General features: G+C 46.3%; 1 protein-coding gene across 1 annotated transcript in view; it reads right to left on the bottom strand.

Moving 5' to 3' along the window:
• The window catches only part of LOC145399112 (solute carrier family 23 member 1-like), a 753,597-nt gene that overhangs the window by 267,641 nt on the left and 458,366 nt on the right, over nucleotides 1-27,590 (bottom strand). Inside the window, exon 8 of the mRNA XM_080271856.1 lies at nucleotides 10,948-11,061. Coding sequence (XP_080127982.1) covers nucleotides 10,948-11,061 — 114 coding nt within the window. The remainder of the gene's footprint in view (nucleotides 1-10,947; nucleotides 11,062-27,590) is intronic.

Raw genomic sequence — 27,590 nt, 5'->3', positions numbered from 1 at the left:
GTTTCCTGGTATTGTAATTCTTGTCACACCTGCCAAGTTGTGGGGAAGTGTAATCAGACCGAAAAGGTTGAACCTCTAGTTCCCATTCCTCCTTTTCAGGCGCCTTTCACCCGTGTGTTGGTGGATATTGTGGGCCCTCTTCCTAAGACTTCTTCAGGATTTTCTTATGTGTTGACCCTGATTGATATGGCTACTCGTTATCCTGAAGCCATTCCACTTAGAAATATCTCAGCAAAGAACGTGGTTAAGGAAATGCTGGGGTTCTTCACAAAGTTTGGTCTGCCGAAGGAGGTACAGTCAGACCGGGGAAGTAATTTTATGTCAAATGTTTTCAAGCAGTCTCTGAAAGAGTTGGGCATCACCCAGATCACGTCTTCAGCTTACCATCCCCAGACTCAAGGAGCGTTGGAGAGATATCATCAAACACTCAAATCGATGCTCAAGAAATACTGTTTGGAACATCAGAAAGACTGGGATAAAGGCCTTCCATTTGTTATATTTGCCGCAAGAGAATCTCCATATGAATCACTGGGCTTCTCACCCTTTGAACTACTGTTTGGCCATGAAGTAAGAGGACCCCTTAAGCTACTCAAGGAATGCTGGCTGTCGGAGGAAGATGACGTCAACCTGCTGGAGTATGTGATGAAGTTCAAAGAACGGCTGTCCACTGCTTTACAGCTGGCGAGAGAGAATTTAGGAGCTGCTCAGGAGAAGATGAAGACTTGGTATGATAAGAAGTCCAGGTTACGCCACTTTCAGCCAGGAGATCAGGTTTTGATTCTGCTACCAGTGCATGGGCAACCTCTTCAAGCCAAGTTTAGAGGTCCTTATTTCGTGGAGAAGAAACTCAGTGATGTCAACTATGTCATCGCCACACCAGATCGTAGAAAGAACAAGACACTTTGTCACATCAACATGCTAAAGTTATATCACAGGCGGGACGAAAATAACCCAGTCTGCACTGTAGCTGTTCCAACTGAGTCTGCAAGTGAAGTTCTCCCATGCAGTATGAGCCTGAGTGATAGTTTGGGGAAGAATCCTGATATCATGAATGATCTCCAGACTAAGCTTTCTCATCTAGTTCCCGAGGAAAGGCAGGAGTTTTCGGCATTACTGCAGGAGTACCCGTAAGTGTTCCGTGCCACTCCAGGAAGAACCACTGTGTTGATGCATGATGTCGATGTTGGAGATTTAAAGCCAATTAAACTGCCTCCTTACCGTGTGAACCCAGTGAAAGTTCCTCTCATCCAGAAGGAGCTTGGCTACCTGTTGGACCACAAGATGATTGAGCCCTGTCAGAGCGAGTGGAGTTCTCCTGTCACTCTAGTCCCTAAGCCAGGTGGGTCACAGCGGCTTTGCATCGACTACACACGTGTTAATCAGATAACCAAAACAGACACTTACCCTCTCCCTCGCGTGGAAGATTGCATAGACAAGATCGGAAAGGCTAGGTACATAAGTAAGTTTGATTTGTTAAAGGGATACTGGCAAGTACCTATGACTGGATGTGCTAGGGAGGTCTCATGTTTTGTAACACTAGGAAAGACTTTTGCATGTTCTGTAATGCCATATGGTATGAAGAATGCATCAGCCACATTTCAGAAGCTCATGAATGTTGTAACAGAGGGTTTGGCAGGGTGTGTTGTTTATATTGATGATGTATTAATCTTCAGTGACAACTGGAAAGATCACCTATGCCATGTCAGTAAATTTCTTGAGCGTTAGGTTCAGGCTAATCTTGTAGCTAATTTATCAAAGTATGAGTTTGGTCAAGCTAAAGTTCAGTACCTTGGGTATGTAATTGGTGATGGACATGTTGCACCACCAGCAGCTAAGGTTCAGGTTATAAGTGATCTACCCAGACCTAAAAGTAGGAAAGAGCTACAAAGATTTTTGGGAATGGTAGGTTATTACAGGAGATTTGTTCTTAACTTTTCAATTCTTGTATCACCACTTACAGACCTACTGAAAAAGGGAGTTAAATTTGTCTGGACTGATAACTATGAGTCCTCTTTCAACAAACTTAAAGCTATCCTATTAAGTCAGCCAGTGCTCGCAACTCCAAATATTGCTAAGCCTTTTAAGATGGCTGTTGATGCAAGTGATACAGGAGCTGGGGGTGTTTTGCTGCAAGAGGATGATCAGGGTATTGAACATCCTGTATCTTATTCCAGTATGAAGTTCACTCCACCTCAAAAGAACTACTCAACTATTGAGAAAGAGCTTTTGGCCTTGATTTTGGGTTTACAGCATTTTTCATTTTATTTGTGTTCTGGTTTTGACCCCATAGACATTTATACCGATCATAACCCACTGAAATTCTTTAGTAAGTTTAAAGATAAAAATCAGAGATTGACAAGATGGAGTCTACTTCTTCAGGAGTATTCATTAGACATACAACATGTCAAGGGGAAAGAAAATGTTATTGCAGTTTGCTTATCTAGACTTTAGACAAATTGTTTTAGAGTAATAAGAAATTTCCTTTGTAAATTTCTTTTTCTTTGTGGGGAGGTGTTACATAGCCTATGATTTCATCATCCGTTGTGTAATTCTAACGTACAGTATGCTGCATGTTTGATCACGAGCGTGTTCTACCTCACTCCCCCCGTCCTCCCTTATAGTAGAGGAAGTCGTTCTTTCTGTTGTTCAGAGCAGGAGTGTCAACTCTTTGTCCCCTATGGATTCATTTGCGCGTCCTTACAAGTTGTATTAACTCTGCTGGCCCCTATATAATGAGCTCAGTCTCTGCATTATTGCCACTTAGATCTACTCCTCATTTTGCTCACATCTCTGTCCTCCCCTGTACAGTTGTTATTATTGTGAGTGCTCAGGAAGTCTCCAACCATCTAGCAGCTGTGTAATTTGAGTGTAAGTGTTATTGCATTTTTTCTTGTACTGTGTAGCATAAGGTTGATTCGTAGGCCTAGAGAGGTTTTTGTAATTTATGTATGGTTCTTATTGTCAGCCATCATTAATAATATTTTGTATCTGTAATAATATATCTTGCATTCACTGAGTATTATCTGGTATTGTCATTTTATCAGGGCTGACTTAGATAAATTTACTCATGCTAATTTCGTGTTAATAGAGGCTATTGCAGTTAGTCATATATTTAACCTGTTTTTTGCCATTACATTATCCTTATGAGTCCTGAATGTTTTGTTGTTAGTTTGAGCATTAAACTTTAACTTGTAATTTTACCTAACTCTTTTGTTTTGAACCTGGAACTTTACAGTGATTTTTAGTATTCTCACTTAAAGTGTACATTATCTTTCTCTGTTCCGTAACAATATATATATATATATATATATATATATATATATATATATATATATATATATATATATAAGGAGAAGAGGAATAGAGCGAGAAGGGCTGTGCGTGATGCTAAAGTGGCAGCAGATGAGAGGTGGGGTAGGCGGCTGACAGAGAATTTTCAGCAGAATAAGAAAATTTTTTGGAAGGAGGTGAAAAGGGTGCGAAAGGGAGAGTCTGGGAAGGAAGAACGAGTAAAAGCAGAGGATGGAAGGATGTTAATTGAGATGGATGCAGTAAGGAAGAGATGTGCAGAGTATTTTGAAAGATTGTTAAATGTAGAGGAGGAAAGGGTGGCTGAGATTGTGGCGGATGGAAGGGTGCAAGGAATAAATGTGTTGGGAGAGTTGAATGATTCTTTGATCACGAAGGAAGAAGTGGAGAAGGCAGTAAAGGAGATGAAAACAGGGAAAGCTGCAGGTATGGATGGGTGTGCTGTGGAATGCCTGAAGGGTGGTGGAGTGACTATTGTTGACTGGTTAGTAAGATTGTTGAATGTGTGCTTTGAGAAAGGTATGGTGCCAATTGACTGGGCAAGTGCTTGTGTGGTCCCGTTGTATAAAGGCAAGGGTGATAAGTATGAATGTACTAGCTTTAGGGGTATAAGTCTGTTGAGTGTTGTAGGTAAGGTGTATGGTAGAGTGTTAATTATTAGAGTTAGAGAGGGTACAGAGGGAGTGATTAGTGATGAGCAGTGTGGCTTTAGGAGAGGGAGGGGATGCGTTGATCAGGTGTTTGCTGTGAGACAAGTGTGTGAAAAGTATTTAGCGAAAGGCAAGGATGTGTTTTGGGCATTTATGGATTTAGAGAAAGCGTATGATAGAATTGATAGGGAGGCTTTGTGGACTGTTTTAAGATTGTATGGACTTGATGGTAGGTTACTAAAAGGGGTGAAAAGTTTTTATGTAAATAGTAGAGCGTGTGTAAGAGTGGGAAATGCTGTGAGTGATTGGTTTCCAGTGAGAGTGGGGCTGCGACAGGGATGTGTGATGTCGCCTTGGTTGTTTAATATTTACATGGATGGTGTTGTAAGGAGGTGAATGCAAGAGTTTTAGGTGGTCTGAGTCTGGTAAATGTTGATGGAGGAGAGTGGAATCTGAAGCAGCTGCTGTTTGCAGATGATACTGCACTGGTGACTGATTCAGAGGAGAGATTGAGACAGTTGGTAGAGGAGTTTGGAAGGGTGTGTGAAAGGAGGAAATTGAAAGTAAATGAGAATAAGAGTAAAGTGATGAAGTGTACGAGGTTGATAGATGGTAGGGGGATGAATATAGTTTTGAATGGTGAGTTGCTTGAGGAGGTAGATTGTTTTAAATATCTAGGGTCACATGTTGCTGTGGATGGAAGAATAGATGCAGAAGTGAAGTTTAGAATAAATGAAGTAGGAAAGGTGCTGGGAGGAATGAAAAAAGTGTTTAAATGTCGTTCGCTTAGAATGGATGTAGAGAAGGCTGTATGAGGGTGTTGTGGTACCGACTGCATTATATGGGGCTGAAACATGGAATATGGGTGTAGCAGAGAGGAAAAGTTTGAATGTAATGGAGATGAGATGTCTGAGGAGTATGTGTGGAGTGACGATATGGATCGGGTGCGAAATGATGAAGTGCGAAGGAGAACTGGAGTTGTTCGGGAGATGGCTGGTAGAGTTGAGCAGAGGGTGTTGCAATGGTTTGGACATATGGAGAGAATGGATAATGAGCGATTGGTGAAAAAGATAACTAGATCTGATGTGAGAGGTGTAAGGCTGAGAGGAAGACCACGAATAGGATGGATGGACAGTGTGAAGAGAGCGCTGGATGCGAGAGGGATGTCTGTTGAGCAAGGAAGAGTGGCTGTGCGTGACAGAAATAAATGGAGAGAAATTGTGAATGAATAAGTGATGACGCAGCCCTGAGGGGATATTCTCCCGCATTTGGTCTGATCAGCTAGTCAGGTCAGGTGCGGGTAAGGGGATGGGTCTGTTATGATGTGGCAGGGGTAAACCAGTTCTGCTGTCGGGCCCTGCTGCGGATGTCACTGATTGCATTGCCCAGTTGACCCTTGTGCGGTGTGGTGCGGTGAGGATCTGTCCGTTCTCCCTTTGGGGCTAAGATGCCGATGAATGTGTGTGAATTGATGAGTAAATGGAGAGTGAGTCGTCCTGTCTCGGCTACCTCCCTTTCCTTGGGGGAAGCAGCCTAGGTATATAGATATATATATATATATATATATATATATATATATATATATATATATATATATATATATGTGTGTGTGTGTGTGTGTGTGTGTGTATTCTTGTACATTTGTTTATTTTTTCTTTGTCATCCCAGTATATATATCCTCCTGCAAACGTTCCCAGTGTTAGTCTGGCAATTATTAATCTCAAACTTAGAGTCTAGGATAGCGTGTAATGTATATGAGCGATTAACAGACCTTTTTTTTTTCTTTAGACAGAATGACATGAGAAGTCCTAATCATAAGATCAGTCACTGTAACTATCATTCCTATCGAACATTGGAAAACGAAAGCAAAGAAGCATACGTTTGACATTAGACATGTATTATATATGCAGTAATGTAGACATACTCTGAGACAAGTGTGGTACAATACAAACAACATACCGCTTTTGCACTTTGAGAATACGTCGGACGAATTATCATTGGCTGTTGATATTGTGACGTGAGCAATTCTCCAAACCCTCCCACTCCGGACCACCCTCCATCCTACTCACAGTTACCAGACATGTTGGGTCTGGCTACTGCTTCGTGACTCTTGGTCGACCACCAGTGCTCCTTATTGATGGATCAGTGAGATTTTTCCCTGAGGCATGTATCCAGGTGGCATCTCCATTTTATACTGGTACAACACTCGCAGTTGTCATGCCAGAATCTCTATTTGACCTTATTACAGGCAACATTCCCGGTGCCAAGTATAGTTGCACCGAAGATGACGCTACTCAGACTTCGGCTACAGTAACATGAGCCATCGCTAAGGCTCCAGACTGTGTCTCCTCTGTGACCATTGAATCTCCACAAGATCTGATGTGTAGCCAAATTGTTGTTCAAGAACAACATTCTGACCCGACACTTGCTGCCGTGCGTAAGAAACACAAGGGTAGAGTGATAGAGTATTCACGAGGAGGTCGAGCCAAGTTCCTTCGTAAACAAGGACGGCTCTACCGTGAGTCACGAACACCCGAGGGCGAGGTTCGACTGCAGTTTGTCGTTCCCGACAAGTACCGCCTAGCAGTGTTACAATGGCGTCATTGTTCAGCCTCAGGAGGTCACATGGGCAAAAGGAAGACCCAGGGCCGTATCCGAGCTGACTTTTTCTGGCCAGGGATGGGATGAGACATTGATAGTTTTGTGCATTCCTGCAATGTGTGTCCATGTAACACCAAGCAGGGACATGTCCTTCCTGTGCCGTTTGTAACCACACCTGTAATCTCTGAGTCAGTTGAGAGACAGGGTAGTGGTGAAGTGGGTGCAGACCTGATGTCTCGCCCGTTGGCCCCACAGGACACGGTATGTCCAGGGCCTGTACATAAATATGTACCATAAGTTAAGGGGGAAAGTCTGAGAACCCGCAGAGGTGACCCGAGGCTGTGTCTGCGGACACACGAGCCTGAGTATGCACAAGGATTCTCAGCTCCCCGATATTAATATAGGCACTAGGTTAAGGCGGAGGTTGAGGACCCGTGTGCAGTCCGAGGCTGTGTCTGAGGACACACGAGCCCGAGTTTGCATAAGGATTCTCAACTTGCCGATACTAATCGTAAGTGTAGAGTTAAGTTTAACCAGTAAACTATACGAGATCTCGAGACCAACGGCGTCCAGGGACTAGGTTTCCTGGTTAATAATGTACCTAATAGATTAATGGCGACCTCGAATGTACGAAGCTTAGGCTGTCACTCGTATTTTTCAGCTAGAGCGTACCTTTCGTAGCATGTACTGATTGCTAGGCAGAGAGAGTAATTGTAATGTAATACGAATTTTTGTCTCATTGACATTTTTGATGCTCCACCTTAATTGATTTTGCAGGTACAGCGATGGTTGTAGCAGTTTTGCTGTGCGGGCCAGCTGATCGTCTGCCGCACGCTGCTGCCTCTTCTCTGCATTCGTAGTCACCATAGTATTAATATTTACTATCATTTTACACGTAGGTACAGTTACACTACAACTGTCACACCTACACCGTGTATCACATACACCACGCTACACAACAATTAGTTGTCAGTGTAAATGTGGCGAACTTTCACTCAGTTTGACCTGAGTACAGGATTTTCACCATCGTCAAAGAGTTTTTTCCCTCAAGCTTGCCTTTATTAACGTAAATACGAGGTTTTTACGCTCATTGGCGATACTGATTTTCTCCTGTAGCAGGATAGCACACACACCACAGTGTGAATCTTGTGTGACTGAGGTAGGATGTGTACATATATATATATATATCCACAAATTTTTTCCCATAAGGAAAAAATTTCATTTTGAAGGGGCATAATGTCACGAATCAAATTCGCGACATTTTCCTTTTGTGAGAAACCATGAACTATTAGTGGAAAACTCACTGTGTATCGTTCAGTTAACCGTTTCTCTCTCCATTTCGATGGTATACTTTTTTCAAAACATTCGTCACTGTTTCAAAAGTGACCGTTCTAATGCACGTCATTAAGTGCTCTACTGAGCGATATTATCGTTTCTATATTGTTCGCCCCTGCTTGCCTCAACCGTTGGCCACGCCTTCTTCCGGCTGGCCTGGGCATCCTACCCCACACATCGAATTTGAATCAGTCCTTTATATGTCGCGACGGAGTGTGGTTCTGTGCTCCACTAGTGAGAGTGAGAGAGGTCTTCTAGCACCCAGACTCCACTAGACTACAGTTCTCCAGACTCCCACCCTTCCTTGGTGATACGCTACATTGACCAGTATTTCCTTTTCGTATTTTCCTGGATTTAAGAGGTTAGCTTCTGAGTGAGCGAGTGAGTGTGATCTCTTTATTTTGAATTCATTTTGAAATGTAACATTAAATTTATTTCTTTGTAATCAATAAATTTAACAGTTCATTTTCTCGAGCTTAATGTAATGTAAACTCGTGTTTCATTTCTCCATACTAAGCTTATTTCTCTATTAGCCCCTAGCTTGCATAAACGCTTTGCCATTCATAACTGGTTCTTAGGCCAGTCTTGTTGTATTAAGCTTAAAATCCGTTGTGCCTTCTAGGAGTTAACGCATCAGCAAGAACCTGATATCATTAATAGTATTAGTTTTTTATTGTCAGGGGTGAAGTCACTTTCTCCAGAGGCTAACATACTAATAAACAGCAATTGTGAGTAATTAGTCTCTGCTGTGTACTGTTGAGAAAGTATAAATTCTCGTTCTGAGAGAATCGGCGAAGCAAGCCAGATAAAGTAATCATTGCTTGATTTTAGCAAGACAATTCTTGTTCCTGCTGTTCAGTATTATTGAGAATTATCCTTTAATAATGCATTTATTTTAAAAAACCCGTGACAAGGAAGAAATCAGTAGGAGAGAAGTTGTGGAAGCAATGAAGAAAGTTAAATTGGGGAAAGCCCAAGGAATTGATGGAGTGTGTGGTGAAATGCTGAAGCATGGAGGAGAGATAGTAGTAGGATGAATGTGGAAGATGTGCAGATTGGCCTGGGAGGAAGGTAGAGTCCCAGAGGATTGGAAGTCAGGTATAATTATTCCCTTGCACAAAGGAAAAGGGGAAAAAGAAGTGTGTGGTAATCATAGGGGCATTTGTCTTCTTAGTATAATAGGAAAAGTGTATGGTAGGATACTTATTGACAGAGTTAGAGAAAGAACGGAGGAATTAGTTGGAGAAGAACAGTGAGGCTTTAGGAAGGGAAGAGGTTGTGTAGATCAGATATTTATTCTTAGATTTTTAGTGGAAAAGTTTCTAGAGAAGGGAAAGAAGTTGTATGCGGCTTTCATGGATTTGGAGAAAGCATATGACAGGGTGGATAGACAAGGATTGTGGAAAGTATTAAGAATATATGGAGTAGATGGGAAGTTGTTGAATGCTGTGAAGAGTATGTATGGTGGCGCTAAGGCTGCAGTGCATGTGGATGGTGAACTGAGTGAATTTTTCTCTTTGAAGGTTGGGTTGAAACAGGGATGTGTCATGTCTCCATGGTTGTTCAATCTGTACATGGATGGGGTAATAAAAGAGGTACAAGGTAGGGTAGTGGATGTTGGAGTGGCCCTGGTGAGAGAGGAGAGTATTTGGAAACTCCCTGTACTGTTGTTTGCAGATGATACTGTGTTGTTGAGTGAAGACGAAGGGGAGCTGCAAGGCTTGGTGGATGAGTTTGGGAGTGTGTGTAAGAAACGGAATCTAAAGGTGAATGTAGGGAAGAGTAAAGTGATGGTCTTTCAGAGAGGTGAAGTCAGTGAATGTACAGCGAGGTTGGATGGTGAGGAATTGGAAAATGTGAGTACGGTTAAGTACTTGGGTAGTGTGATGAGTAAGGATGGAGGTTTGAAGGGTGAAGTGCTTGAAAGGGTACAGCAGGGAAGAAAGATTGCTGGTTCTTTGAAAGCAGTGATAAGAAACAGGGAAGTGAGCATGGAAGTGAAAAAGTTACTACATGACAGTATTGTGATACCAACTCTAACATATGGCAGTGAAGCTTGGACGTTGTTGGAAGGACACAAGTCAAGAGTGAGAGCAGTGGAAATGAGTTAAGAGGAGCCTGTGGAGTCACATGGAGAGACAGGCTGACGAATGAGGATATAAAGAAGCGTTGTGGTGTGTATGTGGATGTGATAGGAAGTGTTATAAGGAACACACTGAGGTAGTTTGGCCATGTGTAGAGGATGGAGGGTGAAAGACTGACGAAGAGAGTGTATGTGAGTGAGGTGGAGGGGGGAAGAGGGAGGGGGAGGCCGAGGATGAAATGGAGCGATGGGGTGGAGAGGTATATGAGAGAGGGGGGGGTGAGTTGGGAGCAGGGCAGTGAAATGGCGGGGGACAGGGCGACGTGGAGGCGATTTGTTTGTGGCCAGCCCAAACGGGATTGAGGCGTCAGACAATAGATAGACCTTTTGTTGTTTATCCTTCATAATAAAATAATATACTTAAAGTAATATTCCAATAAAGTGAAAATATATATTTGTCATGAAATACCTACAGTACCACGATTGTGATGATGGGTTAATTGCACAGCCAGAGGGAAAAAAACTGACATCTACCCTTCAAATCGGCAGAGGCAGAACTGTGTAACTCTTGACACTCTGTCCTTTCACCAACTCAGGAAAATACTGGAAAGTACAGTAATAGTCGAGTTACCAATTGTCAAACAGCTTTTAAACTTTTGGGGGTGTCAAACCTCATCTGACTAACACAAGGTAGGACAGTTGGACATCATTGTGATTCTAAATTTAAATCAACTGTTCTCTTTCAGAAGCCCATCTAAGGCAGACTGGAAATCTAATAAATTTTAATTATATCGAGAACTGAGCAAAGCAAATAAAGTGGTTACTGTAACAATGTGGCAACTACACAAAAACAAATTTCTCACGCTATTCGCAAACACCATAATCTCCAACAGCCCTGTCCTCGATAAGTGGAGCTGGATCTAACTTGTGAACTATTCTTCCCAATTGCTGTAACATTTGATGTCTTACCTGATATTCTTGCGCACGCATAGTAGTCTCCGATGCTTTCTACCATGGAAGCTGTCATCCCTGCTAACATACCCAGTACTGCTGCAAGGCTCACTGTTGGTAGTCCCCACTGACCTGCCGGGATTAGTGATAATCAGGAGGTATTATATAATTATATATATATATATATATATATATATATATATATATATATATATATATATATATATATATATATATATATATATAAGCACCACATTGTTTGTCCTTCAGTCATGCCCAAACCAAGGGCACAGACCCCCAGATCCATATATATATACACATACATATATATATATATATATATATATATATATATATATATATATATATTCTGAGTCAGGGTGGTCTTTTGTCTGAATCAGGGTGGTTTTTTTGGGGGGTCAGAATTCAGATATGGGTCATATGATGTCATCGGTAATGTTCATCTTTTTGACCCAGGCAATGCCGGGTACCCCTGCAGCCCAATTTATGGCATAGAGACTCACATGACCTCCATTTTGGACATAGGCTATGTAAGGTTAACCTCCGAAGTCATTTGAGGTCACTGGTCAGTTCATTTGAAGTCACAGGTAATACACGCTTGAATGACTGGACCCAGCAGCCCAATTTTTGGCATGGAGACCCACATGACCTCCAGTTTGGACATAGGCTATGAGAGGTTGACCTCCGAGGTCATTTGAGGTCACTGGTCGAAGGTCATTAAACAAGTGTGCATAAACACTGTACGTTAGTCTCCAAAAGCTGAAACAGAAAGTTCCTGAACCTCTTACAATTGCTTTTCAAAAGCATAGGAGGTACAAACGCCCAAAGAACTGATGACGCGATTCTCAGTACCTTTCGCTCAGAAAGTGATATCTGGCAACTGCCACAGCCAAGTTATATTTGCTGTATTGCACACCAGAGAGAGCAGTATTTAGGTAAACAACACAAAAAAGCAATATATATCAGTGTTTTTACTGTGATCTCACATTACGGAGGAGGAAACCACAACATACAGTACTAGAGTTGAGGCTTAGCCATACAAAAGCATGTGAAACGCATAGCCTATTGCTCTATGGTTTCAGGGTTAAGATGTGGAGAAATTCTCGCAATACTTATTTTACAACCTAAATCAACAATACTGAAAGAAAAATGTCCCATAAGATATAGCTCACAGATACTGGTAATGTAGAAATCAGTAGTGCCAACAAATCAGAAAAATAAACATCTAAAAATATATTATTATCCACACTTAATTCTCTATGCAGGATATTTACACAGGAAAACCCATGAGCGCTGTAAGCAAGATCGATCGTCAACAAGAAACTAAACCCTATTGGCGCAAGCTGATTATTGCTCTTTGTTTAGCAAATATTCCAGAAAAACAGATATACTGGCAGCTTAACATCAAGCAGACAGTTAACGGATAAATATGCAATAGAGAGAGGCAGAACATATGAAATTTGCCAAATGGAGCCCCTCGTAGCACAACATAAGACCAAGACAGACAAATTAATGCATGTATCCAAGAACAACCCCTAACCACTGTGTTGGTATCAAGAATCATATTAATCTGCCAGCATTCAGCAAAGTTAGCGAAGCCAGTGCAAATATAAGGGGAAAATTGGTCATTTTATTCACATGATGAGATTTCCGACATGTTATAAAATATGTAGGGTAGTTTCATGAGAGGGCGACAGTCAAACGCAAGAATGCGACAATTAAGAGAACTAAAGACAGAAATGACTTTAAAAAAAGGGGGGGGGGGAACCGAGACAAAGGCCAAGACACGCCCACTCCCATCCATGGCGTGGTAATGACTGATGGAGTCACGGAAGGCCTGGCTAAGGTGTGTATAAAGTGAGGTGTGCATGTGGAGCTCGAGGAAATTGACTAGTTGGCATCTTTTACTCAGACCAGCCCTGGCCACACCCCCTTACCACAGCCTATCAATGATGCACAGATATAAAATGCCAGTAGTTTCCTGGAAAAAAAAAAAAAAAAACACAAAACTGATACTGCAGTTATATTAGCAAAGACAATACCAGTTTAGGAACCTGCAGTAACCTGGTAAGCTTAGAAACAAAACCAACCGAAACAAAAGGGAAAAAAAAAGAAAAACGTCCTAACTAATCCTCTCTCCATCATGCTTTACTGTAATTACAAAGAATAATCTGAAAGACTTGCTTTTATCTTATCAAACTTTGTGATAAAGAAGGCATAGGTTAAGGCATTATTGATAAGACCCTTGATTATAAACAACAGAACCAAATGCTGTTAATTACATAGTTGCAGATCCGTGTGACTAGAGCCTACAGGGAGTCCAGTGAGTTTTGCCATTAGCAACTGGTGATGATTATTCAAGACATTCATAGCCAGAAAAAATGATACGCAATTGTTTGGTATTATTATTCATAGAAAATTGTCTTTACAACATAAATAAACTTAAATGTATTGGAAAACTAATGTGATATTCCATATATACATACTTTGTTTCATACATAAAATTAATGACAAAACTCGCTAGACAACCTGAATGTTCAGTAGCCCATTCTGTGCATTAAAAACAATAGTCTGCATATCCACAACTATGACAACAAAATCTAGAGAACTATCAAGTAATGCTGAAATTGACAGAAGTATTATCATAGTGTTGCTTAAAGGATAACTGAAAGGTACTGAAAGCTTAAATCTTCTATTTCCACTAAAAATGTACTATTCTGAAAGCAAAAAGACGGCATTGGTAAAATACTCAATATTATGATCATACGAAACAGGATTGCGAATGTTCTTTCCTAGTCTTGGTAGATTAAAGCAGAGCATGAACTCTGCTTTACTGAGAGCCTGACATTGTCATATGACAGGTTAAAGTTAAAACACATGGGTGAAAAATGCTTAGTGTAAATAAAATGCCATGGTTTTACTTGCTTGACATGTGATACATCTTCTCTTTTGCAGGCATCAAGCCACTTTCACAATACCTTGTGCTGGTTTCGCAGATACATGAAAAGACACAAACTTCCTTCTGTTTCTTTAATTAATTTAGCATGTAGCGACAGCAAAACACACCATTGCTATAAACATAGAATATAAACACAAACAAACCGCCTTCCCGCCAAGTGACGTGTGGTAAGGGGGCAGAGCTAGTAACGTCATAATAGCGAGCCAATCAGGACACGGCTGGGACTGCCATTTACTCCTATATGGAGAATAATTGTTATTATTTATTCGGTGTTAATAGAAGTATCAGGAATTTAAAAAAAAATCATTATTGATTTTAACGAAGTGTGTAGAGTTATTAATAAACCTTACAAGGTCCCTAGGAAAAAAGTCATTTTCAAAATGTGTTACTACGGAGCTCATTGGGGGATGAAGACACCTCTCTTTACACACATCTTGGGCCTGGCGTCCAGTCACTGCAGTGTTGCCAAAGGAAATATTATAGAAATCTGCTTTATTAGCCTCAAAAGCAGTAAATATCCACTAGACTGTGGGAAATTAACGGAAAAAGGATAGACAGGACCTTACAAAATGCCAGATGAATGTAATATAATTTAAATTTTTACCAGCTAGATTGCTTTTAACTCTCTAGTACACCATAAGTTTCCAATAAGTTTCTGAGCCAGGTAGAAAACCAAAAACCCGCTTAGGCTGCCTCCACTCGCGTGAAAAGGAGAATAATTTACCCTCAGAAAATGCTTATATTGTTTTAAATCGTAGCCCATCATCTTCGTTGATGCTTATGCTATAAGCAAAAAAGAAAAAAAAAAAGGATGAATAAATGTACAGAAATGAGTGAGAATAAACCTTATTTAGGTTGTTACGTCCCCATCCCGTACTGCCACTGGCTCCAACAGCAATAGTACAGTACACTACAGGAAGGATGTTGCTCAGAGAGTTGTTCTTCCTATGGTCAGCTTTTAGGTGTACAGTACACAGGATCAGCTCAGGCACCGTGAATAAACAATGGCTAATTAAGTTCACTGTCTTTATTTTTCACATAATTGCATTTAATGCTTTCCAGCTTCACTATTCTCACAAGCACTGGAGATATACAGACTTTACTAACTGCAGTTACACTTAATGCTTGGCGACACTTCAGACAAGTTCCGATGATATACAACCTTTAATAACTCTTCACTATTTGCCAACAACACTTAATTGTTTTCACAAGTACCTAAAATATACAAACTACACTGATACTGCACTAACACTCAAACTGAACTGAAAACCGAATGAACTTGCTCTAGTCTCTTCCCCATTCTTATATAACTTTCCTTGCTTCTCCAATATTCTAGGACATGCTGGTCCTGTACCTGGCCTTAGCAACAACAATTACCAACTCAAAGATATCCAAAACATGCCAGAGTTTTCTTATATTACATAACACTGTATATTATTCAGCAAACAAAATTAATTAAATGACATAATTTAACAATCACATAAGTAAAACATTATAGAGAAAAAGAGAACAAAAATTAATGCGTAACTTATGAACTACGCTCACAAACAGCAGGCAAACTGACAACTCTGACTCGTATCGGAGCTATGGTACAGGAAATGTCGAGAAACATATTGGCTACCTAACTGGCAAATCTCGCTTCTTAACAAGGTGAAAACTAGCTTCTAACAATTTCCCAGCATCACTGCACAAAATTTTTCCTGGTATGTGCAGTTGTAAAGTACATGTCTATATGTAGAATTTCATGAGCTTTCTAATGAGGACCATGGCAGTTTGATACGCCCAATAGTTTTCGAGTAAACTGGAAAAAAAAAAATGCCTAAAAATCTGATTCGTTTATCATTTGTATGTTACTATTGACACTGTAACAAAAATATATGTAAATTATTTACAGTTTTGTAGCCGAAAGGTTAAGGAAGCCCATGATATAATAGACATTGTTGTAACCCTTACTGTTATTGAGAAAATTAATTTTGAAAAGTTAGGACGGGTTGGGCGCAGTAACAGCACCAAAACTTGTGCCTGTAAGCTGAGTATTTTTGTTTTGAAACTTTTTCCAGAATAATTTGCATACAAAGGTTATTGTGCATTACAAAAGTATGCATAAGAAATAATCAATTTGCTCATGCTTTCATGTGCATTACAAAAGTATGGATAAAAAATCATCAATTTGCTCATGCTTTCTTCGGATTTGTGATGTGACCTATACTTTCCAAGTAAAATGCCCGAGAGAAAAGCAATGAAATGCACCACATTTACCCTATGAGAATATATAGTAAACACACACATTTATACCTTATATATATGTAATGCTAGGTGTAAATAGGCTCGACTTCTCGTTCCTAAAACACCTAACGTGGAGCGGGGTCCTCTTTCGAGACCGGAGCTTAGTGCAATAAAGAGAGGCAGGACACAAAAACTCTAGGCAATAACCTTTACACGTATATTACCACAATCAGACACAGGACAAATCAGCAGATATTACAACATAATATATAGCAATATAAAACCCTTCTCTAGAACATGTGTATCTCACAGGATACTTGCTTATCTGATATTAATGCCAACCAATCAAACCTATTGTATTCAGGGTACAGTGAATATAGGCGCGCGCTGAGGCGCGGGGAGTGAGTCTCACAAAGGGGGGGGGAGAAAAGGGGGGGGGTGCGGGGAGTGACTTGTGACGGCTAGGAGGGAGTTATGGTAATACTGGAGAGAGGCAAGGAGTAACAATGAGGATTACACATTTTCCAATAGCAAAGGGACTTTGGTAATTGATTCTATTCTTGGTTTACACTTACACTAGATACTGGGACGAGGGAATGTCGTACAGGATTTACGGGTAGCGGGAGTGGGGGAATATCACTAACACTTTCTCGTATTACTTCTTTAGAGCTCACAGCAGTAGGAGTGTATTCCTACGGAGGAATTTCCAGACGGCACAGTCTTACTAAATGTATATAAGGGACGTCACTCATAAATATAGTTCATCAGACCTTGGTTCGCACACTCGTCCTTTATTCTCTCACTGTGATCTTACTTGCCCCGATATTCACTATATTAAGTCACTGCACGATACTACACTAGACAAAGTCACACTTAACCTAAATCACTTGCACTGTTTCTGGGCAGCATCACACGTATTCATCGTGGGGGGCAGGGGCGGGAACACGCCGTCGGCAATCCTGCCGGGCTAGGGGCACTGCCAAAGGGGAGGCGTGCCAAGAGGGCACGGGACAACTCGTAGGGGAGTCCTCTCGGGTCCTGGGCTACCCGTGGCTTCCGGGCTGGGCTCAGGGGTATGGCCCTCGGGACTGGGGCCGAATAGCTCCAGGAACCTCTGGTGTGAGTCTCGGCCGGAGGTGGGAGCCTTACGTCGTTGTGGGGGCGTATGGAGATCGCGCCCGGGTGTCCTGGGGAGGATCGGGAGAGACTGCAGACTGTGGTCTCCAGCGTCTAGGGGCGCCGACAGGGGAGGGCTGCGGCATCGGCTTACGCTGGGGCCCGTCAGGTGTGTCTGTTCCAGAGCCAGGCGTAGGGAGCGGAGGCCAGGGGAGGCTGTGAGGCCTGTCTGGGCCACTCTGGTACGGGAGGCCTGGGCTCTTGTCTCCTGCTGGGGTGACGTCTCGCTCCTTGCCTCCTTCCGTGCACCTTCGGAGCGACAGTGGGCCATCTCATGAGGGCGGGAGCAACAATAGGCCGTCTCATGAGGAGGGGAGCGACAATAGGCCATCTCTACCAGGGTACCTTCGGAGCGACAATAGGCCGTCTCACGAGAAGGGGAGCGACAATAGGCCGTCTCTACCAGGACACTTTCAGAGCGACACTAGGCCGTCTCTACCAGGACACTTTCAGAGCGACAATAGGCTGTCTCTACCAGGACACTTTCAGAGCGACAATAGGCCGTCTTACGAGGAGGAGAGCGACAACAGGCCGTCTTACGAGGAGGGGAGCGACAACAGGCCGTCTCTACCGGGGCACCTTCGGAGCGACAATAGGCCGTCTCACGAGGAGGGGAGCGACAATAGGCCGTCTCTACCGGGACACTTTCGGAGTGACAATAGGCCGTCTCACGAGGAGGGGAGCGACAATAGGCCGTCTCTACCAGGACACTTTCGGAGCAACAATAGGCCGTTTCATGAGGAGGGGAGCGACAATAGGCCGTCTCTACCGGGACACTTTCGGAGCGACAATAAGCCGTCTCACGAGGGCGGGAACAACAATAGGCCGTCTCTACCAGGACACTTTTGGAGCGACAATAAGCCGTCTCACGAGGAGGGGCGCCGTCTGGAGTGTCTAGAACAACTCCACCCCTAGCTGGTTCAACAATCCCACTCCGTGAAGGTAGTGTCCTTCTCCTACGACGGCAACGGCGTGGTGGCTGCGTGACATAGGGACGCACGGCCCAGGCTGACATATGCCGTTGTTGCCGGGGGTTGTTCCGACTGGTGGTGGCTACCCCGTGGGGTCCGTGTGGGGGTGTCGGCACGTTCCCAGGCATACTGGGCTGTATCTTGCTTGCCCCGTTGTCGGGGGCATTATGGTATTCTTCTGTTTCCATTTCGGGGGCACTGCTTTGCAAGTCATGCATTTTAATATACATAATACAAAACTAGACAAATAAACTGGTTACTCACATCCTCTACCAGTGTTGTTGTGCTTCCGGGATGTAGAGATGGAGTTGCAGAGAGGAGGAAAGGTAGGATCACAGCCTATGTGTGTGTGATTATTTGTGGTGTGTGTGTGTGTAAGGGAGGGGAGGTGGCCTTGACCGCAGAGGGCGGAGGGAGGTTTATCACGTTGCCACACTCTCTCTCTCTCCTCCTTACCCCAGCCACTCTCAAAATCACTCTCCCCAGATTCTTTGTCTATATCATCCTCACTTTCAGTTTCACAGAATAAATATTTCAGGTATCCTCCTCTTTGGATAACCCTTTCCTTGCCGTCATAGTTGCTTTCAGTATTGACATGGAACGATCATGAGTGGTGTAATGCTAGGTGAAATTTGGCTCGACTTCTCGTTCCTATTTCACCTAACGTGGAGCGGGGTCCTCTTTTGAGACCGAAGCTAGTGCAATGAAGAGAGGCAGGACACAAAAACTCTAGGCAACAACCTTTACATATATATTACCACAGTCAGACACAGGACAAATCAGCAGATATTACAGCACAATATATAGCAATATATAACCTTATCTAGGATATGAGTATCTCGCAGGATACTTGCTTCTCTGATACTAATGACAACACAAACAATCCTAATGTATCAGGAGTGCAATAAATATAGGCGCGCACGCGGGGGCGCGGGAGGGAGTCGAGTCTCACTAGGAGATAGGGGAGGTGCGGGGAGTGACTTGTGACGGCTAGGGGAAAGTTATGGTAATACTAGAAGGCGGCAGATATTAGCCGTGAAGTTTATATGGTTTCCACTAGCCAAAATACTTTGGTAATTGATTTTATCCTTGATTTACACTTACTTGAGATATGGGAGTGAGAGAGGGTGGTAAACAAGATTCATTAGTAGCGTGGGGGAAGGAGAGAATACTATTAATACTTCTGTTCACAATATTCCTTCACAGTAATGGGGGTATGTCTTTATAGGCACAGGCTCATTAATTGTATAACAGAGATGTCACTCACAAGTATAGTCAATCAGATCTTGTTCCACACTCTCGTCCTTTAACTTCTCATTGTGATCTGATTCACCCCGATATTCACTATATGAAATCACTGCACAATACTTACATTAGGGGAAATCACAATTAACCTAAATCACTCATGTTACAATATCACACGTATTCATCAGGGGGATAGGCAGGAACATGTCATCAGTGATCCTGCTGGGCTAGGGGCACCGTCAATGCGAGGCTTGCCGAGAGGGCAAGGGATAACTCGTAAGGGCGTCCTCTCATGTCCTGGACTCCCCGTGGCTTTCAGACTTGGCTCCGGCGTGTGGCCCTCGGGACTGGGGCCGAATAGCTCCAGGAACCTCTGTGATAGGTCCCGGCGTCGTGGGGGCGTAGAGAGATCACGCCCGGGTGCCCTGGGGAGAACCAAGGGAGACTGGGCTGAGGTCTCCAGCGTCTAGGGGGCCGACAGGGGAGGGCTGCGGCAGCGACTTCCACTGGGGTCCATCAGGTGCGTCTGCTCTAGAGCCAGGCGTAGGGAACAGAGACCAGGGGAGGCTGGGAGGCCTGTCTGGGTCACTCTGGGACAGGAAGCCTGGGCTCCAGTCTCCTGCCGTGGGGACGTCTCTCTACTCTGCATGCCCTCGGAGCGACCATAGATTGTCTCACGAAGGAGGGAGCGACAATAGGTCGTCTCTACCACGACACTCTTGGAGCGACCATAGATCGTCTCACAAGGATGGGAGCGACCATAGATCGTCTCTACCAGAGCACCTTGGGAGCGACCATAGATCGTCTCTACCAGAACACCTTGGGAGCGACCATAGATCGTCTCTACCGGAACACCTTGGGAGCGACCATAGATCGTCTCTACTGGAACACCTTGGGAGTGACCATAGATCATCTCTATCGGAACACCTTGGGAGCGACCATAGAGCGTCTCTACCGGAACACCTTGGGAGCGACCATAGATCGTCTCTACCGAAACACCTTGGGAGCGACCATAGATCGTCTCTACCGGAACACCTCGGGAGCGACCATAGATCATCTCTACCTGAACATCTTGGGAGCGACCATAGATCGTCTCTACCGGAACACCTTGGGAGCGACCATAGATCATCTCTACCTGAACACCTTGGGAGCGACCATAGATTGTCTCTACCGGAACACTTTGGGAGCGACCATAGATCGTCTCTACCAGAGGGGCGCCGTCTGGAGTATGTTTTCTAACTCCACCCCTAGCTGGCTCAGCAATTCCACTACGCGAAGGTAGTGTCCTCCTACGGTGGCGGTGGCGTGGTGGCTGCATGTCACAGGGGCGCACGGCCTGGGCTGACATGTGTCGCTGTTGCCCGGAGTGGTGGTGGCTGGTGGCGGCCACCCCGTGGAGTCCGTGTGGGGGTGTCGGCGTATCTGTCAGCACACAACGCTGTTCTTGGCTTGCCCTGTCATCGGGGGTACTATGGTATTCTTCGGGGGCACTGTTTTTCAAGCCACACATTTTATCACTCTCCCCCTGTAAAAAGTCACGTCCCCGTGGCTGGAGGTGGAACATTTGTGTTTTGGAGGTGGTGTAGATGGGCTGGAGGTGTTGCAGCATAGTTTGCCAGGCGACAGTGTAGGAGTTCTCTTCTTGTGCTGGGTCGTAGGTGAGGAAGTGTGTGGAGGTGGCGGTGGTAGACTGGAGGAGGTTTAGCAGGTGGTGTGCCCCGTGGAGTCCGTGGTTCCTGCCAAGGGTAGGTGCCCATACGGTCCGCTTCACTCTCATCTTGCTTGATGTGGCTGTCGGTGTGGTTGGGGGCTGAATGCTGGATACTGCGGGTAAGGGCCGGGTTTTGTGTCATGGTAATGCGGCGTTGAGTCTCTGGGGAGTACAGGTAGAGGGGATTTGGGCCTGATGTAGCTTGACGGTGTGAAGTCTTGGAGAGGTGGGTGGTGTAGGGGTGTGTGAGTATCGGGCAGGCGGGCGTGAGACGCGGCCCGAGCGGGTGGTGGTGGTCTTGAGGGTCGGGTTGGGGGGAGAAGTGGGCATCTGGGATGGGCGGGTTGTTTTGCATGTTGCAGGCGTGGTGGGGTGCGGTGTTGGTAGAGTAGGTGTAGGGATGGTGGGTGGGGGGAGGGGGTGGTAGTGGGTTGTGGTGAGGGTGTAGTGGTGTGGGCAGAAGATGTGGGAGTGGGTGTCTGGGATGGGCGGGTTGCTTTGCGTGTTGTGGGCGCGGTGGGGCACGGTGTTGGCGGAGTGGGTGTACAGATGGTGGGTGGGGGAGGGGGGTGGTAGTGGGTTGTGGTGAGGGTGTGGTGGCGTGGGCGGAAGATCTGGGAGTGGGCGTTGAGGAGGAGGCCATGGAAGGAAGGGGTGAGGGAGGGGTGGCGGGGGAGGCGTCAGGTGAGGTGCTAGGGGTGGTGGCGGTCGGGGAGGTGGAGATGGTAGAGGGGGCGGAGTGGGAGGGTGAGGAGGAAACATAGCACTCATATGTGACTGTAGAGGGTGGTGCGGGAGCCAAAGGGGGCTATGGGGTGTGGGGCCGGAGAGGGGGAGGTGGGCGTGCGGAAAGGCTGCACGTGCCGGTTACGGAGGGTATGGGGAGTGCCGTGGTAGTCTACGACCACTTGCTATGGGTTGGGGACTTTGGTGATGGTGTGGGTCCCCGTGATATGGGGGGCGAGCTTGTGGGGAGTGGGAAGTTGGGCGACGATGACTGTGTCGCCTGGGTTGAAAGGGTTGGTGGCTGTGTTGGGTCCAAGGTCTAAACTCTTTTGTAGGTGGTATATCCGCCCTTTTAGCAGGTGTAGCAGGTCTGTGGTGGGAGCAGAAGTGGGCGGTTGCAGGTGATGGCGTAGGGGGAGTAGGAGAGGGGTTTCGCCAAAGATTCTTTCGTGGGGGGAAACCCCGTCTTCTCGGGGGCAAGAATTCATGCCCCACTGGACAATTTTCACATGTGCCAGCCAATCGTCGTCTTTTGTAGCCTCGATTCTGGTGCGTAGCTGATTGATAAGGGTACGATGGCTACGTTCACATACCGCGTTCCCTTGGGGCCAGTATGGTGAGGAGTGGGAGATCTTGTACCCGAAAATCCTGGCCAGTTCTTCCCAGACTTTTCCGGAGAAATCGGGGGCATTATCGGAATGGATGGCTTGGGGAATGCCAAAGTAAGGGAACACGTGTCAGAGCAGGGCATCGGCGATAGCGACGGCATGATGTTCCTTAGCTGGGCAGGCTACTACGAATTTGGAGTACGTGCCTACAAAAGTGATCACGTATTTATATCCAGATTTAGGGGGAAGAGGGCCTACTACGTCGATCGCCAGGAGTTGCCAGGGCTTGTGGGCGGTGATATGGCCAGATGGCCTGGCGGTCCGGGTGATATCTTTCCCAAGCGCGCAGGCGCGGCAAGTCTGGATAATTTCCTTGGCGAGGGTGGAGGGATTCGGGGCCCAGTAAATATCATTGAACACCTGTAGTAATTTTTTGGTGCCCAAGTGGATGCCGTTGTGAGCATGTAGGTGGAGTAGGGTGTCACGTGCCGCATCGGGGGTCAAGAGGATGTGCCCAGACGGGGTTAGAAGGTGGTCGCCCTGTCGGCACAGCTTGGGGAATAGGTGAGCAGGGATCCAGGGGGGCCGTTCCCCGTGGTGCCAGAGTTGTAGTAGGTCAGGGTCCGGTTGTACCGCGTGGATAGGAAGGCGGGAGAGGGCATCTGCATTGGTGTGGAGCTTTCCGGGTCTGTATGAAATCTCGTACTGAAGCTCCTCTAGGGTGTCACGCCACCGGATGAGTTGGGCGTTATGGGAGTCTGATTGGCGCAGCCACTGGAGTGATTGGTGGTCGGTGATTATCGTGACTTGGGTCCCGGAAAGATAAGCCCTAAAATATTGGAGGGCCCAGATTATGCCGAGGCATTCTCGCTTGGTGGCGGCATAATTTTTTTGGGCTGGGTTCAGCGTGCGGCTGGCACAGGCGATGATGTGCTCCCGGCCGGCCTGTACCTGGGCTAGGACGGCGCCCATCGCGGTAAGGGATACATCCGTGTAGAGGTGAAAAGGGAGGGCATAGTCGGGGAAGGCCACGATGGGGGCCGAGACAAGTTTGTCTTTTAGCTGTTGAAAAGCAGCTCGCCGATCCTTGGTCCAGAGGAAAGGCTCCCCTTTTCGTGTCAAGTCGTGAAGCGGCTTAGCGATCTGCGCGAATCCCTTCACGAAGCGACGGTTGTAGGACGTGAGTCCCAGGAAAGCGCGGATGCCGTGGACATCCTGCGGAGGTGGTATGTCCGCTATGGCACGGAGCTTGTCGGGATCTGGGGAAATTCCTGCTTGGAAAATAGTATGTCCTAGGAACGAGACAGTCTTAGCGGCCAGGACACATTTAGAAGGATGCAGCTTGAGGCCTGCCTGGCGAATTCTGGTGAAAACTCGACGGAGGCGCTGCAAGTGGTCGGCCCAGGTCTGGCTAAAAACAATGACGTCGTCAAGATAGGCTAAACATATTTCCCAAGTGAGGCCGCTCAAAACAGATTCCATTAGTCTGGAGAAAGTGACAGGGGCGTTGCAGAGGCCGAATGGCAGGACATTAAATTCGTAATGTTTGCCATTACTGGTGGAAAAGGCCGTCTTGCCTCGGTGGTCCGGGTGGACGGGGACCTGCCAGTATCCAGACTGGAGGTTGAGGGTAGAAAACCAAGACGCCCCGTAGAGGGAGTATAGGGAATCGTCAATACGGGGGAGGGGGTGGCATCTTTAATTGTGACGTCATTCACACGGCGGTAGTCGATGCAAAACCGCATCGTGCCATCTTTCTTTTTTACTAGAACGACGGGGGAGGACCACGGGCTGGTGGAGGGGGAGATAACACCTGCCTCTTCCATTTCGCTCACCTGGCAGTCCTCCTCTTCTCTCTGTTGGGGGTTCTTGCATCGGGAAGGTTGTCGTATAGGTGGGCCTGTCGTATGGATTTCGTGCGACAGGTACGTAGTATGCCCTATATCTGCTGGTCCTGTCGCAAACAAATCCTGGAAATCCAGGAGGAGGCGGCGTAAGGTGTCTGACTGCTGGTTGGAGAGATGGTCAGGGATGGGGGGTAGAGGGGTGGGGTGGTGGGAGGAGGATGGGACACAGGGCTCGGCTTCCTCCATCTCTCCGATGATAAGCCCTTTGGGGAGGGTGAGAGGGGACGGGGCGAGATTGGCGATGCAGATGGCGGCGTGGTGGGGAGGGAGGAAGGTGGGGGACACAAGGCAGGCAGAAAGGGGTCCGGAGGGGAGGAGGGGGGAGAACAAAACGGATGGACCTGAGGGCCTGTTAAGGGGCACCCATGCCCCATGGTGGGAGGGGATGGTAACAGCGGCGGAGATGGTGGCAGGGAAAGAGGGGGCAGGAGTGGGGTGGAAAGGCATGGGAGGGGGGAGAGGGAGGTGGAAAAGGGGGGGAAGAAGGGGGGCACTGGGGGGAGGAAGAGGGCGAATCCTCCGGCCGGGGCCACGGCGTGCATGTGCAAACGGCTGGGGTGGAACGGGGTGGGGGGCGGAACTGGAGTTGTCGGTGGCGACAGTCAATCGTGGCTCCGAGTTTTTGAAGTAAGTCTAGCCCTAAATACCCATCATAACTCTGGCAGGAGGAATAAAAAATGATGAATTGATGTTGGGTGGACACCGGCTGGTGGGTGTCGACCCGTAGGGCCCGAGTCTCCCCATGGATGGGCAGGGGGCTATCCCCCGCGTCCACAAGGTGAGTGGTAGTAGGGCGGAGTGGGCCAAACCACGATTTGTAGCGGGAGAAATAGTGGTTGTAAAGGCAGGACCTGGCCGCTCCCGTATCGACTAGTAGCCTGGCCTTCACGCCGTTTATTTTCATCTTGTGGTATACTGAGGGGCGATACTTAGCGGTGATGGCCCCCGCCACCGTGGGTTGGTGCGGGGGCGGGCCTAAAAATCCAGCTGACTAGGGCTCTCGTTCTCCTGTTCCTGCTCTAGTTCTCCTGGAGGGGGTTCATCCACGGGCGTCAGCTCGTCCCCTGGGGCCTCGCCTTCTAAGGCAGACACTTTACGCGAACCCGGGGCTGTGATTCTGTGGCGAGCAGCTTTCAGCTGGTCCCGTATGTCATGAAGGGGGCAGTGGGAGTTGCAGGCTGTGAACTCCCACAGGTTGATAAGAATTAGGTTCGGGTTTTCTCGCGGGGCGGGGCGCTGACGGGAAGGGTGTGCCCTGGGCGGGCTAGGCGTCGGGGTCGGGCTGGTGTGAGGCAGAGGTGGACACGGTGTGGCTGGGGGAGCTGGGGGTCGGGTGGGGAATTTCTTAACAACGTTAATTTGTTGTGGAGAAGGGCAGGCGGTCAGGAGGCGCCGTATCAGCTGTATATCTCTATCCATGTCTCCTGTTGGGTCATGGATAGTAAAGTGTTGCTTCACAACACTTGGGAGTACTCTGAGCAGAGTATTAAATGTATGCTGATCCCGGGTTTCCTCATCTGCCTCCGGGTAGGCAGCAGTAACCAGGCGTCTTGCCTGTAACAGGGTATTATCTAAATCCCCGTCGAATGCAAAACTATCCAATTTGGATAAAGCCACTACTTTCCCTAATGATGGGGTGATGGCTTGTACAGTGAACTTGGTAAAGTTCTGTCAGGTGAGTTCAGGGATGATTTTCGGCGCTATGTTCGCCGCCGCTTTACCCAATAGTGGTAGTGTGACTGCAACTTTTTTGTTGGTCATTTTCAAAGCTAATATCCAGTAAGGGTTTAATTATTGCCAGATATGTGTGTATATCATACTGGTCGGGGTCAAACTTGGGTAATTGAACATGCGGTTTAGTTGCCATTTTGCCAAATATTTCCTGATTACCTCTCTCTCACACCCGGGTCTAGAACCACCGCTGGCCACCAGTGTAATGCTATGTGAAATTTGGCTCGACTTCTCGTTCCTATTTCACCTAACGTGGAGCAGGGTCCTCTTTCGAGACCGGAGCTAGTGCAATAAAGAGAGGCAGGACACAAAAACTCTAGGCAACAACCTTTACACATATATTACCACAGTCAGACACAGGACAAATCAGCAGATATTACAGCACAATATATAGCAATATAAAACCTTATCTAGGATATGAGTATCTCGCGGGATACTTGCTTCTCTGATACTAATGACAACACAAACAATCCTAATGTATCAGGAGTGCAATAAATATAGGCGCACGCGCGGGGGCGCGGGAGGGGGTTCAGTCTCACTAGGAGGAGATAGGGGAGGTGCGAGGAGTGACTTGTGACGGCTAGGGGAAAGTTATGGTAATACTGGAAGGTGGCAGATATTAGCCGTGAAGTTTATATGGTTTCCACTAGCCAAAATACTTTGGTAATTGATTTTATCCTTGATTTACACTTACTTGAGATATGGGAGTGAGAGAGGGTGGTAAACAAGATTTATTGGTAGCGTGGGGGAAGAAGAGAATACTATTAATACTTCCGTTCACAATATTCCTTCACAGTAATGGGGGTATGTCTTTATAGGCACAGGCTCATTAATTGTATAACAGAGATGTCACTCACAAGTATAGTCAATCAGATCTTGTTCCACACTCTCGTCCTTTAACTTCTCACTGTGATCTGATTCACCCCGATATTCACTATATGAAATCACTGCACAATACTTACATTAGGGGAAATCACACTTAACCTAAATCACTCATGTTACAATATCACACATATTCATCAGGGGGATAGGCAGGAATATGTCATCAGTGATCCTGCTGGGCTAGGGGCACCGTCAATGCGAGGCTTGCCGAGAGGGCAAGGGATAACTCGTAAGGGCGTCCTCTCGTGTCCTGGACTCCCTGTGGCTTCCAGACTTGGCTCTGGCGTGTGGCCCTCGGGACTGGGGCCGAATAGCTCCAGGAACCTCTGTGATAGGTCCCGGCGTCGTGGGGGCGTAAAGAGATCACGCCCGGGTGCCCTGGGGAGAACCGAGGGAGATTGTGGGCTGCGGTCTCCAGCGTCTAGGGGCGCCGACAGAGGAGAGCTGCAGCAGTGACTTCCACTGGGGTCCATCAGGTGCGTCTGCTCTAGAGCCAGG

Source organism: Coenobita brevimanus, chromosome 47 (assembly GCF_032717465.1).
Source record: "Coenobita brevimanus isolate Jiangsu-jjx chromosome 47, ASM3271746v2, whole genome shotgun sequence".
NCBI classification, from domain to species: domain Eukaryota; kingdom Metazoa; phylum Arthropoda; class Malacostraca; order Decapoda; family Coenobitidae; genus Coenobita; species Coenobita brevimanus.
The sequence above is the reverse complement of the archived record's forward strand: the minus strand, read 5'-3'. Positions and strand labels throughout refer to the sequence as shown.